This window comes from Canis lupus, chromosome 21 (genome assembly GCF_011100685.1).
Source record: "Canis lupus familiaris isolate Mischka breed German Shepherd chromosome 21, alternate assembly UU_Cfam_GSD_1.0, whole genome shotgun sequence".
Taxonomy (NCBI): domain Eukaryota; kingdom Metazoa; phylum Chordata; class Mammalia; order Carnivora; family Canidae; genus Canis; species Canis lupus.
Window position 1 is genome coordinate 1,540,495 of NC_049242.1, and position 15,462 is coordinate 1,555,956.

Below are 15,462 nucleotides of genomic sequence, written 5' to 3' on the forward strand. Positions count from 1 at the left end.
AATTTAAATTTCTAGTAGAATATTCAGTGGGAATTTGTAGGTGATTGATTACATAAAATTTATGGAAATCCACACTAGATGAGTTCAAAATAAGGACACTGAAGTCAGAAGAATAAAGAATTTGCCTAAATTTACTACTGTTTTTAATCCATTGAGGAGACATGCCAGAGATGTAGTTAAAATTTAACTGAGATATCAAATCACCTAGTATGAGGTAGAATGTCAGTTTTGAGTATACTGAGATTTGGGGTAACTTTTTAATTTTTTTTTCTGCTTTTGCTACACTAAAGGCTCTCTCAGATATCAAGATTATGTATGTGGTGAATTTTGTGGGGTGTGGGATAGGAGTTGCAAACCTCTGATGGATAATACCAATTCTTTATAATCTCTTTATGAATGTTATCATCCAAACAGTTTATTAATCCCACAATCAACATTCAGTAGAAGAGGTTATTCTATGAAAACTCCAGGGAGATTCACTCAAAATTAAGCTGTTGGATAACTCTAAACTAATCCAAGTAAAAATCTCAGTCATTTTGGGATTGTCTTCTGCTTTGTGCCATTGGTGGCTTGTCCTGCATACTAATGTTCTTTACTCTTGATATGCAAGATCAAGATTTGCTATGATAAAGCCAGAATTACTTATACCAACTGAAAATTGGCATGGTAAATTTAGAAGAGTATTTAGTTTCAGAAGCTGGTTCTGCCTCTCTTGCTTGCTATGTGAGGCCCTGCACAAATATGTAGCTTTCTCTGGTGAGGCAAATTGGTCCTACCTTCTTCCTGGAAAAGGTAGAACTTATGATGCTACCTAACTCTGACTCCAAATGTGAATAATTCTGCAAATTATTGGTCCTGTTTACCCAGAGATAGTGGACACCTTTGAATGCAAAAGCAAATAAGTAAGTAAAATACATAGTTGACATTATGGAAGGGCATTGGAAATATGAAGAGCACCAAGTGAAGAAGCACAAAGCATTAGCTTGGCTTTGCTGGTCAAGCCCTTTCCTGTGGAGTCTCAGTTTTCCATTTACAAATTCATATTGGGCTGTATGACCTATTCATTTGGGTACTTTCTGAAATGAGGATGCATCCTTGGTCTCAACAATATGGAAGCAACCAATAGCTCAGAAAGGTGATTTTCTTCACCCCATAATGTACCACTTCCCTGTGATATCTAAATATTTATTGATTCCTAGACCCAGGACTAATTCTCATCCCTAGATCTTCTATTAATCTAATGATTAAGTAATTTGATTTGAGTTTGATAGGCAAATATCAACAGCTCCAATTTATTTTTAATTCCTAAACCCCCTAGTGACTGGCAGTTCCAAATAAACAGCATTAATAAATCATCAACCTGTAACTGAAGAGTAGATTCTTTCAGGAACAGACCACAGTTGCAGACCATGGGAAGTCTCAGAGGAATATTTGTCATTCTCACAGTTACAGTGGGACACAAGAGCAGCCATTTGAGACAACTTGGCTAAAGACTAAGAAAAAGGAAACATAAACTACAGCAAAAAGAACTTTATGGATTGATAACTGGTGCTTTCTTATTTGCAATAAATAGGCAAAAAGAGAAAAACTACTTAATGTTCTGGTTTCTTAATGAATATTTGATGGAGTGTAACAAAAGATCGTTTGTAAATGCTATCTGAATGGGGAAATTGAATGCATTCTTCCCTCCCACTTCGGCACCAAGTTTCAGATGAGCTTGGAAAGGTCACCCACGTAATTATTACAGTAACTGGTTCAAGGCACAGTTTTGAGCACAGTTGATCTGATTGTGTGTTAATGGCTGCAAAAGCAAGATAAGGAACATGTAAAGTCAAAAAAAAAAATAAAAGATCTGCCTATGACACTATTAGCTTGTAGGATTGTCATAGTAAATAAACTAAATTTGCTTTATGGCATATGGCTTTTTCATTACAGAATAACCCCTGTTTGCCCTTGTACCCAGGGCCATTTAAGCATCAATGACCAAGTTTTGCTCCTTTGTTGGTAGCTATGTGACATATCTAGTGATCTTTTTGGGGTCTGCAAAAGGTCACATGGTAAAATGAAATCTGTCAGAAAACCATAGCTAATGTGATATGGTCAGAATTTTCAGGGCCAAGACATGTGAAAGGTGTCTAGAGACTTCTGTCTTACCAAACTAAGGCAGTAACATACTTCCTATTACAAAAGATTGGCCGTTCTCATACCTGAATTAAATTCATTAAATATAGTAGCACCTACCGCATGTAAAAATACTCTAGGGATCAAAAAATTGTAAAGAAGTAAAAGAGGACAGATATACACAGCTGACCCAAGGGGGCACTCTGACCAATGAACATGAGTGGTCATATAGTTCCAAAGGTAAGAGATCTCAAGTAGAGAAGGCAGGACTTAGCAGAGAAGTGGCTTTTGCCCTAAAATGTGAAGACTAACTAGGATTGTGAAGGCAGGATATTTTAGACTGACAGAACTGAGTCACAGGGCCAGAGAAGTAGAAAAATACCTGTGGATGAGGTATAGAAAGAAGTGTGGTTCAAAGATTGAGATAAGTTTGGGGGCACCTGGGTGGTTCAGTCGGTTATGCATCTGCCTTTAGCTTAGGCCACGATCTCCCAGTACTGGGATCAAACCTCCCATCAAGCTCTCTGCTCAGCGGGGCGTCTGCTTCTCCCTCACCCTCTGCCCCTCCCTTACTCATACTCTCTCATTCCCTCTCTCTTTCTTTCTCCCTCTAAATAAATAAATAAAAATGTTGAAAAAAAAAAAAAAGAGGTAGAGATAAGTTGGAAAATGTAAAGTGGAACCTGTGTCCGTTCCACCCTTCTTACTCTGTTTTGTGTTGTAAGGGCTGATGAGGAACACCAGATGGGAACCTCTGAGCTTCCAATTTTAAGTAATTCCAGCTTTTCTTGTTTTTCCCCAGAGCCCTAAAGATAATAGCTGCTTTCTAAGTTACTAACTCTCCAAACTTTAAAGTTCTCATTTTACTCCATATTACCTAGTTAGTAAGTTAAATAAAGTGGACTTAAGAACTGAGCACAAACAGTTGAAAATATTATCAACTTTCAATTACATTTAGAGAAGATCTTTGAAATGAAATATTTTCTAGGGCCCTAAGGGATCCCTTACTTGAATTGCCCTTTGACAGATAGTCTTATCTCTCATTTTCTTTCAAGAGTATTGTGTTCAGTGTTTAAAGCAGACCTGGTAAATATCAGACATCTCTTCTCCCCTAACTAAAGTCTCTGGGCTGAATGCTGAACAAGAAAAGAAAAGGCTCTTCATTTCTATTTCCTGCATATACCACTTTAAAATGTTATATAATAATGTAGTTAACACAAGGAAGCTATTTAAGGCTGCCTAGCTTCTACTCTTAATATTTACCCTGAGAAGGTAGTTGAATGGTCAGTAAAAGAGAATGTCTACAGTTTTCATTTCCAACCCTGACCTAGACCGTTTCTCCCTTTTCAGAACACATTACATCTAGCTTATTGGATATTATATCCTTAGAGAAGTATAGGGAAAGAGCCTCTACTACCTCTGCTAGTAACTCATTCTCCATGTTAGTGCAAATTCTGGCATTTAAGAATTATTTAACTGCAGGATAGATGAAGACCTTTGGCACCAAGCCAAAAAACATTATTTTTGTATTTATCAGAACTTAACTGATTACTCAGGACATTTTCAGACATATTTGACACCACAATATGGGAAAATGGTGAAAAATAAGACTTTTAAGGTATGATTTAATCATGTGCACTTAATATCTTTGGGTTTAGAAGGCTTCCTCGATATTAACTTAGTAACTTTGATAGAGATGCATTTATGCAAATTATAATTATAGAGTCTAGAAAGGACCCTGAGGTCTTATCACCCTCAAAACAACAACAACACCCTGTTTAAATCATAATACTCTAATCAAATATAATCAAAATCTCACTCCTGCATCTACACTCAATACTCATAAACATCATTGACAAGTGATTATATATCATAGAATTTAAGCCCTCAGAAATAGAATCATTAAGTATAGCAGTCATTATAGTGTGATATAAATCATCTCTCTGATTTGGGGAATGATTACATGCTGTACATATCGACAGCTGGTGCTATCATGTTAGCATTCTTTTAGGGGATTTTAAAGTAATCAGTTGGTTCACTGCAACTATTATCTTTATGATTTTAATACTGTTGTCTCACTATATCTTATCAGAATCTATACGCTTTGCATGAGGAGCAGCTAGCACCCTATCTTTTTATCCACTTTTTATTTATATCATTGCTGAATGAAATGTAATAATGACATTGGAAATTTAAGACAGGTTGGCAAAGATGTAAAACTCTTATTTAAAGAAGTTTCCTTTATGTTAAAATGGTAAAACTATATGCATTATTATTCATAGAAATCACTACAAAGATCATTATAATTGGTTACTCCATCAGTTCCCATTTGACCACCCTCTAGTTTTTTAATGAATAGCCACCAAGGAGCTTCAGGGAAAATGAAATCAAGCAAAGTAAGTAATCCAAAAATAATATATGCCATATTTTAATAAACAATTGTATCTAATTATGGAAGAATATGCACTTACTTGCCAAGTGCAAAGCATTCCATCTTAACAGTTGTTCCCTTAGCAGCTGTAACCGTGAAAGGAAAATGGACCTCGATTTTCGGCTCATACTCTCCCATCACACCTGGGAAATAAAGAACATTCTTTAAGCATAGAATGGATGTCACAGTTTTCTTCCAATTCTGGAAATGACACATCGTGGTTTGGTAGTTAATGTCTGTTTGATGACTGCTAAGTTTTTGATGCGCTAAAGTAAGTATACTTAGACTCAATCTGAAATCTAGCCTTCCTTTAAGGATTAGATTGCATGTATGTTCAGTACCATTTTAAATAATAATTACTGAAAATGTTAGTCAAAACTGCTAGTTTCGTTACTGATTATATCCCAGGGGAAACAAATAAATATGAACATTTCCCATGGTAAATAATTGTGTTTTCTTTCTAAAGAAGTAAAAAGTTTCTGTATCATTGTCATATGAATTAATATTTATTCATAAGTCAAGATACATTTATTAAATATCTATAATATTCAAACATTTTGTTGGGCATTATGGGAGTTATAAGGATAAATCAGCCATTAGCTGTGCTCTCAAGCACTCATCAAATGTATTCTTAGAGAAAGAAACAACATATGCTCAAAATTGTAAATGAAGATAGGAAGTGATGAGTGCCATGAACAAGATATTCCTAAAGTATTCTGTACATTTGAGGCACTTACAGAAATAGTGAGGATTTGAATAAGGAGGAAAAGAAGACAAAAAGTAAATGAAGCTGTAAGAATAAAGACAAAATGAGAGGAAACCATTAGAAATAGGAATATCAACTTTTCTGTCATATGGGTATGTGAAGAGAAATGATACTAGGCAAGTTTGGAAATATAAATGGAGTACAAAAAACAGAGGGACTTGATTATAAGAGTAAGACATTCAGACTTTAATCTGTAAATAATTTGGAACACTGAAGTTTTGAACAGAGGACTAGTATTTTCCTGAGATGTATATATTGAAATTGGAGCAGAGACCAGTAAATCAATTACATTTTTTCAATAATGCAAAGTAGAAGGAATAAAAGCCCAGATTTGAATTATGGTGGTAAAAGAGAAAAAAAGGTACTAGATTTTAAAAAAAGGAAAAGAAAACAAGGAATATTTGAAATTGGCATACAATGGGGAGTTCTGGGGACAAGGGTATGGGCCTCTTCAATAATGATGTGAAGGTTTCTAGCTCTGGGTGCTGGGTGATGTGAACGAAGGGAAAAAGAACACATCTACGGCAGAAAAGCTGATGACTTTCATTTTAGGAGTACTGAGTTTGATATCTATAAGATAACCAGAGAAAGAATCTGACCAGAAAGCACAATGAGATGATGAAGCTCTAAATGCTTTCTGCACAGCTGATAAACTGTGTCCTCATTTAGAGGTGGCAGCTGAAGCTATGAGATTGGATAGGGCTTTCACCTATCAAAAGACTTAGCCGAGGCCTGGTGAATTCCAATGCTAGTTCCCTCACTAGGTTGCCAGGAGCTAATTTCCTCCCCTAAATGTTAGGAGATTGCTGTGTATAAAGTACCACAGAGGACACGGATGTAATTTAGCACAGATGTTTCTCTGAGCAGCTTGTGTGTGTTTGGGGATGTCTATGCTTATGGGCGTATGTGCATGTTTAGATAAGGTCTGTGTGTAATCCACATATACGACCTTCATATATGTGTGTGAGATGAGAAAGGAGAGCAGGGGAAGAAATCTAGATACAGTAAGTAAAATGATATAAGATGTAAAGGAAAGATGCACTGGATATTCAAAGGGAGGAAAGGTGACCTCTGGCAAAGAAAACCTTTATGTGTTCATTTGTTATCTATCTACCTACCTACCTACCCACCTACCTATCTACTATTAATTTGATATGCGCCTTGAGGAATGAATGTGGCCAACTTTAGGTGGAAAGTGTTTAAGTTCACGGAGAACAGGAAGATTATATTTGCTTTTTTTTTTTTTTTGCAAAACAATCTAGACAAAATATCGCTGATATTTGCATCAAAGAGATTGAGATTCTGGACATGGTTCATGATTTAGACTGTTCTTTTCAGATAAGTCAATGACTTCTGTTTTGCATTTTTCTAATCTATTTTCCTCTTCTACTTCTTTTATATCGTCCTTCATACTTTCCAACTTCTTTTATTTCCTCACATTTTCTTTTTTTCCTGTGTTTTCCCCTAATAGCAGGATTTGGCCTGCTAGTGATATCTGTTGAGTGTATTCAAAGATGAGAAGTTTATCTTCAAAAACTTCTTGCTTGTAAGCCCCCTTATGAGGACTCATCTTGTTCAGTGTCTATCTTTGATTTGTCCACCTGAAGAAGTCCCTAAATTTAGCTTTGTTGATCTCCCTATCCACACTTAACATTGATTCAGTACTATTCTTATTCTATGTCTGTTAATCTGATGATTTAGTAATACATGATTTATCATGGTCCTTATTAAACTTAAAACCCTTACTTGCATAGTTTCCTGTGAGTGCTAGAAATTGCTGAGCACTGTAGAATGTTGTAGAGAGGCAGCAAAATTAAGGTTGAATTTAGAAAATATTTCTATATAGTAATTTTAGTAAATTGTTTTAATTGTTCAGAAAAAAGCAACCTGAATCTCCAAAGCTTCAGTAATCTGTTTTAGTTTCTTCCCATCTCATAAATGAAAATTTCCTTTAGAATCCACTTTTATACTAACATTTCTGTATTTTTTAAAGGAAAATAATACAGCCCTTCAATATCTGGATCCATCTCTTAATAATACCAAAGTATTACTGATATTATTGGCTAAGAAAAGTTAAACCCATGTATTATCTCTCTTCTCTTTCACATAGTATTTGTGAGCTGCAAACTAGTTCTTTTACAGTTTTCATACTTAACAATGACTCAAAGGATAAGCATTCCTGGGAGTATTTGGGAGGTGATTTTGGCCAGGTAGGGCCTTCTAGTGTTTCTCAAATTATTCCTATACGTCCAAAGACATTGTTAAGCGTTACTCCAGGACCCAAACAGTTTGCTAGTATTTCAAATAGATATTAAAAATAAAATTAAAATATTTGAGTAAGAAGCTTCAAGTGATATTATCTAATTTGAGCTGCATTGTAAGAAATAATTGGTTCTCTTACATTTTACCTTGATAGTGATGCATTACGAACAGATGAGAAAGCTCTTTAGATATGTCTTGTTCCTTAACAGTTGAAATAGTCAGCAATCTACATTGCTCTACATTTTGTGGGATAATTATGTTCTGACTAAAGTCCACCTTAGGTAATATAATCCCCCTCCTTTTCTTTTTAAGATGAGAGAGTTAAAAGTCAAAGAGTTAAAAGTCAAAACTGGCACAAGGTCCTATGGAATGCTATTGGTGGAAATGGGGCAAAAATAGGAATTTTCTGATCTTGGGTCATTAACAGCTATTTTCTTGACTTCACTCTGTTTGAGGAATTTCAATCATAGAGTATAACAGACCAGGTATTCCACACATACTACATAAATCACTGACTGTCTGCCATGAATACTTGGTTTATTTCAGCTGCAATCGTTAATAGTTCAAGTTACATGTGGCTAAGCTTGTAATTTCTTTTATTGGGTAGGGTCTGATGATAAAAGGAAAGAGAAACAGTCCTATAAGGCACACGGTTGTGAGGCTTATCTCTTTAGTGAAGATAGTTCATTTTTATTTCAATTATTTATTTTTGTCTCCCAGGAGACACTGCATTGTGTCTTCATCTCTTTCCCCATACCTGTCTTTCCTGCTGGGATAGTAGGCTGCCCTATATTGGAATTGGATGCCAATAGAAGATGACCCCAAATTACCCTAACTCCTAATAAACAGAAGTTCTCCAGCTGAAAGAACATTATTCTCCTCCTATGTCTTCATGGTCATTGATTTTCTTATTTATTCAAATTATTTACAAACAGAGTGCTTTTTCCTAAGTAGAATGTAATTTAGAGAACTGTTTCTCCAAGTGGATTGCAGAATAGCGAGACAATGACATCCAAAAAATCTGGAAAACTTACAAAAATTTCAGTCTGCAGGATTCAACTCGAGGCTAGTGATAAATACTCATTGAAGATGAATCTACACCGTCTGTATTTTAATGGTACTTGAGTGTTAATAGATGTTTCATTTGTAATTAATTTTTTACTGTCTTTAGCAATCTGAATGTAAATATATAATCGTTGCACTATGTAAGCCCTCTGTTAAGGAAATAAAAGCCCAAATAAATAACATCATCAACAACAATAATAAACAGTAATAATAATAACAACAACAATAATGATAATGACAAAGATGAGAGAAGGAAGAAAGTAAATGAATAAATAGTTCACACTATGCCCCTTAACATTGTGCTATGTGTGAGATATATCACTACACTTGTCTTTTTGGGACATATTGGATATCAACTTGTGATTTGTAGATAAGTGATGGAAATCCTAGCTCCAGCCCTGCCTCTACTGAAACGGTGAAGGAATCACAGAACTGCTCTGGATCCATTTTATCATGTACAATGAGAATGCTAATATTATGGAGAGCTTAGAAATCTAAATGTTGCACATTAATATATTCTTATTTACAAATAAAATGCAAGTTATGATCTTTGGAAATGTTAATCATTTAGAAAAGTGTCCAGATGCCTTCTTTTCAATCCCAAAATAAGGACCTGATAAGAAACAATTTCACAAGTCCAGATAGACTACATGTTGTTTTCTCACCTCAAAAGGTGTATATTACTCTGACTCATAGTTTCTCAAGATGAGTCATTGTTATGTAAATAAGGAAATTGAATGCTCTCCTGACAAGAAAAAATAAATAACTTGTGTTATCTTCAGATAAATGTACCTTTATGAATAGTATTTATCTAAGGAGGTTGAGAAGAACTAGAGGGGTTTATTATTAGAAGATGTTTTTCATCACTAATATATATATTCTGAAAATCAGAGAAACCAATATTTTTTCCCCTTTCCCAAACATCAAGAAAAAAATTGATCAAGGCACTGCCTTAGACTGTAATTACTTTCTTCTGATTACTGAATTTTAAGACAATTTTCTTCTCCTGTTCTTAACACTGTGATTTAGGGGAATATATTCATCTCTCTCCACCATAATCTGAAGGCTCAGCCCATGTGCCTCAATAACTTGGAAAAAATAAAAGTAAAGTCAGCTATATATTGTTTTCTGAACAAAACTATAAGCTCTCTAGCATTAAAACAATAAGCTATTAAAGTAAATACAAAAAATCTAACAAAGGGTTGAATATTCACTTTGAGAACTATGTTAAAAAGTTTTCCTTATTATTCATTTATTTAAATTTATTCATGAGGGACACACGCACGCGCGCACACACAGAGGAGAGAGAGAGGCAGCGACACAGGCAGAGGGAGAAGCAGGCTCCATGCAGGGAGCACGATGCAGGACTCGATCTTGGGACCCCAGGATCATGCCCTGGGCTGAGGGCAAGCACTAAACCACTGAGCCACCCAGAGATCCCAGGTTTTCCTTCTTTTAAAGAAAGGTTTGTATTTTTAAGAAATTAAATATGTTTGCTTTTTAAAAGAAAATTTCTATTCACAAATAAATTACAGAAACTTCTCTATATTGACATAACCAAAAGCATATATAGTTTTGTAATAAGTCTATAATTTAAAACTTTTATGGGTGATTTTCTTACTAAGTTTTCTTAGTAAGTTTTCTTACTAAGACTTTTTGCATTGTGTGTATATGTCTGTATATCTGTCTGTGTTTCAAATATGAAAAGATTTTGGTACCTGCTAAAAATGTTGGTAATTTGATTTTTATGAGATGCCACCAAAACCTATGAGTATAATAACATATTAGCTTTTGAATGAACTTGGGTCCTCATTCTAAAGCCAAGGACCCTTTTCTGAAAGCTAGTTTGACTGGTCCCATTAATAATGGGCAACTACTATGCTGACTTGAAAGGAAACTAAATAAAAATAAAAATATAATGATTCCAAATGACATATTAATATCCAATTCAATAATTAAATGCTTTGAAGATCTCTAAATAGTTCTGTGGAGGTCTCCCACCTTAATCAGAGTTGGTTCTTTTCCATTGTGATTTTAAGTAGAAACTATAATTTCTGTGTGATTCATTAAAATATTTATTTTTACCAGAATATTTTTTCCCTTACAAAGATAAAGAAATGCCTCAGAAATATGGTGGACTTTATTCACTGCATTAAGCACATTAATCATAAATTGCTATATCCATAGTCCTTTCTATAAGAAACTAAAAGCAGTAAGATACAAAGATAAAGGTAAGGCTAAGCTATGTGGAAGCAGTTTGGACACGCACACCTTCTATAAGGTAAGGAGGGTCTATTCAAATCAGAAGTTAAGACAAGCCATTGGCGAGTAAAAAAGTTATGTATAAGAGCTGAAATGCATCATTGGGAAAGATATAAAGGAAATAACCATACACTCCTGTTACTAAGATTTATAGGACCATTTGGATTTAGCTACCTTCCAGTCTCAATTCCTATGAAGTCAGGTCATATTACAGACCCTAATCTGTATTTGGATTTTTAAAGTATCTTTTCTCTTTTCATATTATGTATTTTCTGAAAACACAAGTCTCTTACTTAAGTTCACTGAAGTGAACTTCTGTAACTTGCACCTACCTAGAAACCCACATTACCATTTAGTTCTAGAGCATTTAGTTCTCTTGCTCATTTTCAACATTCTTCAGAGAAATTGGTCTTTCCAGAAAAGTTTCTTACCCAAAGCTGTCTATTTATTCATACAGTAATCACCAAGAAGTCATGGGACTTAAAATATCTTGGAGGAATTAGTTCTGTTAGCTCATTTGATCAACTGTCTGGTTGCATAACTCTGGGAGAAAACGTGACAAATGGGTTGTTTTAACTAGTTAAGAGTTTATTTTTACCCTTCAATCTGCACAGATTGTTTTCTCCCTTTAGTCTTGTTATTGAGAATGCCAGCATTCCTGCTGTTAGCGCTCAGATTTGAGGTACTAAGCATACCAGGCCCTGATTTACTCTGTAAACAGTTCACCACATATTTTATTTTATAAACTCTTACTGATTTTGAAAGATCTATGAATGATATCGTTCAAAAGATAAATATTTCCAGAGGGGAAATGTCAGTTATCACAGCCTCATCATGGGGCTTTGTATGCATTAAAAAGTCTAGATGTAAAGAGAGAATAAACATTTTGAACACTTGCTATAAGCCTGGTGCTGTAAGTGCAAGTAACTAAATTGTCATTTAAATCTTTTAAACACAAGGTAGATACGATTATCTCTATTTTAATTAAGAGGAAAGTGAGTATTTGAAAGGCTAAATAACTTGCTCAACATCAGTGAGCTATTAAATGGCAAGTAAGGTCTTCAAATCTTGGACTATACTAATTCCAAAAACCATCTTCCTCTCATATTCTATGTTGCTCCCCAGGAAAAGTTCCCACTGTTTGCAAAGTAGAATTATTTAGTCATTTCCAGTTTTGTAGACAACTAAGTTTTACTTCAAAAAGAAGTATTTTCCTGACTCTCTACCCCCTGTCACTCCCCACCCAAACAGGTTAATCTCTGTTTCTTTGTCTGTATGTCTCTCTCTTGCTCTCTCTCTCTCTCTCTCTATATATATATATATATATACACACACACACATTTATATGCACACATACACATGTAAATATATATACACATATACATATATAGGTATATATTAAAGAAAGGGTACTATAATTTTTCTATATGTTTTTTTCTATATAATGTTTCTATATATATATTGAATCTCTGTTTCTATGTATGTGTGTATAATATATATTATAATACTCTTTCTTTTTTTTGTAAAACTAATCACAATTATAATTGATTGTTCAATCTCATTGCACTTGTATTCCTTTGCTCAATTTCTGTTTCTCTTCTAATCTATAAGATCAAACAGGACAGAGATCACTTTGTTTTGCTCCCTTTGTAACCTCAAACAATGCCTGGTGGAAAGTCAGTGCTCCAAAATACTTAATACCTCAATTAAAGAATCTGGGGATCCCTGGGTGGCGCAGCGGTTTAGCGCCTGCCTTTGGCCCAGGGTGCGATCCTGGAGACCTGGGATTGAATCCCACATCGGGCTCCCGGTGCATGGAGCCTGCTTCTTCCTCTGTCTGTGTCTCTGCCTCTCTCTCTCTCTCTGTGACTATCATAAATAAATTTTAAAAAAATTTAAAAAAAAGAATCTAATTCTCATTAATTATGTAGAAAATGTATGACAGGTACCATAAGAGCTGAGAATATTTTTAAATTTATTTTATTTTTTATACTTTATTTAATTATGTATTTGAGAGAGAAAGAGAGGGAAAGAGAGAGAGAGAACGTGCATGAGCAGAGAGAATAGCAGAGGAGGAGAGAGAAAAAATCTCAAGCAGACTCTACACTGAGCGCAGAACCTTACAGGACCCTGAGATCATGACCTGGGCCAAAACCAAGAGTCAGGCTTAACCAACTGAGCCACCCAGGTGCCCTGAGAAATTTTATTTTTAGGTATTTCAATGCTTATGATCTTTCCATTTTGAAGGAAATTCAAGGTAATTTTCTTATCTGGAATAATAAAATCTATACTTTTAAAAATTATTGAATGTTCATAGAAGAATAAAAAATATCTTGTGAATGAATAAAGTGCTAAAGTCTCTCCATTTCTCCATAATCAATTGCCAAGTTCTATTAGTTTAGTTTCTATAGCATTTCCTATCAATTTCTTTCTTTCCATTTTGATTGTCATTACTTCAATTTGAATTCCCTTACATCCAATTTATTCCCTCTGGCAATGTGGAGATACTTAGTGGCATGACTGGTTGTCAAGGCCTCACAGGATTATATATAAGAGAAAATAGAAGATATGTGAGATAGAGTTTAGACAACTCTTGGAAGAAGTCTTGCTATAAAGGAGAATAGAGAAAATAAGATGGGAGCTGGAGTGGAGGGTGTTGAACCAAGAAAATTTTTCTTTTAAGATAGTACTATGTTTACTGATAAGAATGATTCCATATGGATGAAACAAATGATCCTTACAGGAGAGAGAGGGGGTAACTGCAGAAACTCCTTGAACTAGGTAAGAGTGTATGGATCCAGTGCACAGAAATGCCAACAACAGCTCATTAGTTGTACTAAGAGGTAGGGTAGCATGAATGGATACAGATACAGGTAAGATGTTATGTTTATTATTGGAAAAATACATAAGATTACAAATTTAAGGCAAAATCTGTATTCAAAGTTATGCATCTTTTTACATCCACAGTCAGTTTCACATTGACAACCATGAAGTGAATGGGACAAAGGCTGCAGTTGGAGTTAGAGATGTGTCAAGTGAGTGGAATATAAGGGAGAGATTGGGGAGGTACATAGAATGGAGTGTGTTTAAGGAAAAGTGCTTATAATGAGTGACTATGTCAGATGATAGAAAGGAAAGGTGCTTGAGGACATGAGGATGTGATGGACAGAAATATAGTGAATTGATCAAAGGATTGCAGAGCCTGAGAGGTTGAAGATTTATTTGAGTAGAAAGTGCTAAACAGACAGAAAAGAGGCTGTGGGCAGAGAGTTGTAACTAAAAATTGAGATTTTGATAAAGGCAAAATCATTGGTAATGGCAAAATCCAGGCTATGACCTTTGCAGTGGGTGGCTAAGGTGAGATGGAGTGCAAGTTTAAGGAAGGCGAGGAGGTTAAAAAACAGAGGTCAGGATGTTGAATGGATCACTGTTACCCAGACGGAGTAACATCTGTAAATGAGGAAGACTGACCTAGGAGGATTAAACATTACTGCAGTAGAGTAGATTGTGACTGCTGAAAGTATGCCATGGATCCTTTCTCTTTATTTACTGATGTTTTCATTTGTTAGTTTCCCACTCAAATGTTCTAGTCCTAAGTTATCTTTTCAAATTTACCTCTTACTCTTCCTTTTCATGCGTCCACTATTCTATGTAACAGATATGCTTGCTATTTGTTTTAAAGATTTTATTTATTTGAGAGGGAGAGAGAGAGAGAGAGCGAGCACATGAGCAGGGGCAGAGGGAGAGGGGGAAGCAGACTCCCTGTTGAGCGGGGAGCCAGATATGGGGCTCCATCCCATGACTCTGAGATCATGACCTGAGCCGAAGACAGACATTTAACTGACGAAATGACCCTCTATTTTCAAAATATACTTTATTCTTAATTGGTTATGAGCCTTCCACATGCTATTTGTCTTTTTTTTTTAATTCTGAAGTACTTTATTTTTTTAATTTAAATGCAATTCACCAACATAAAGTACAAACAATATCAGGTTTAGTGTTCCATGATTCATCAGTTGCATGTAACACCCAGGGTTCATCACATCATGTGCCCTCCTTAATGCATTACCGAATTACCCTATCCTCCCACGGACCTCCCCTCCTTTAACCCTCAGTTTGTTTCCTATAGTTAAGAGTGTCTCATGGTTTTTCTCTCTCCCTCTGATGACTTGCCTTTCAGTTTTCCTCCCCTTACCCTATGACCCACTGCACTGTTTCTTATAGTCCACATATAAGTGAAACCGTATGATAATTTCCCTTATTTAACAATACCTTAATATCATCCCATGGACACTAAAGTTTAGTTATCAATAAACTTCACATTCCATCTCAGAAGATGACAATGACAGCAACAATGATGAAGAAGAAGAAAGGGGGGAAGGGGAAGAGGAAGAAAAAGTGGAGAAGAAGGGAGAAAGAGAAAAGAGAGAAAGGAAGAGGAGGAGAAGAAGAGAAAAAAGAGAAAGCATACAAAAGCATGCCCCCTCCTAGTGAAAAACAAATTTCTGTAATTTTCCCAGCAAGAAATATTGTTCCCTATTTCTGGACTACCATG

At 35.2% G+C, this 15,462-nt stretch overlaps 1 protein-coding gene across 2 annotated transcripts in view; it reads right to left on the reverse strand.

The window, feature by feature from the left end:
- CNTN5 (contactin 5) overlaps positions 1-15,462 on the reverse strand; it is a 1,277,333-nt gene that overhangs the window by 327,929 nt on the left and 933,942 nt on the right. For both annotated transcript variants that reach the window (XM_038568215.1, XM_038568216.1), the window contains one exon: positions 4,593-4,695. In XM_038568215.1, the coding sequence (XP_038424143.1) occupies positions 4,593-4,695 (103 nt within the window). The remainder of the gene's footprint in view (positions 1-4,592; positions 4,696-15,462) is intronic.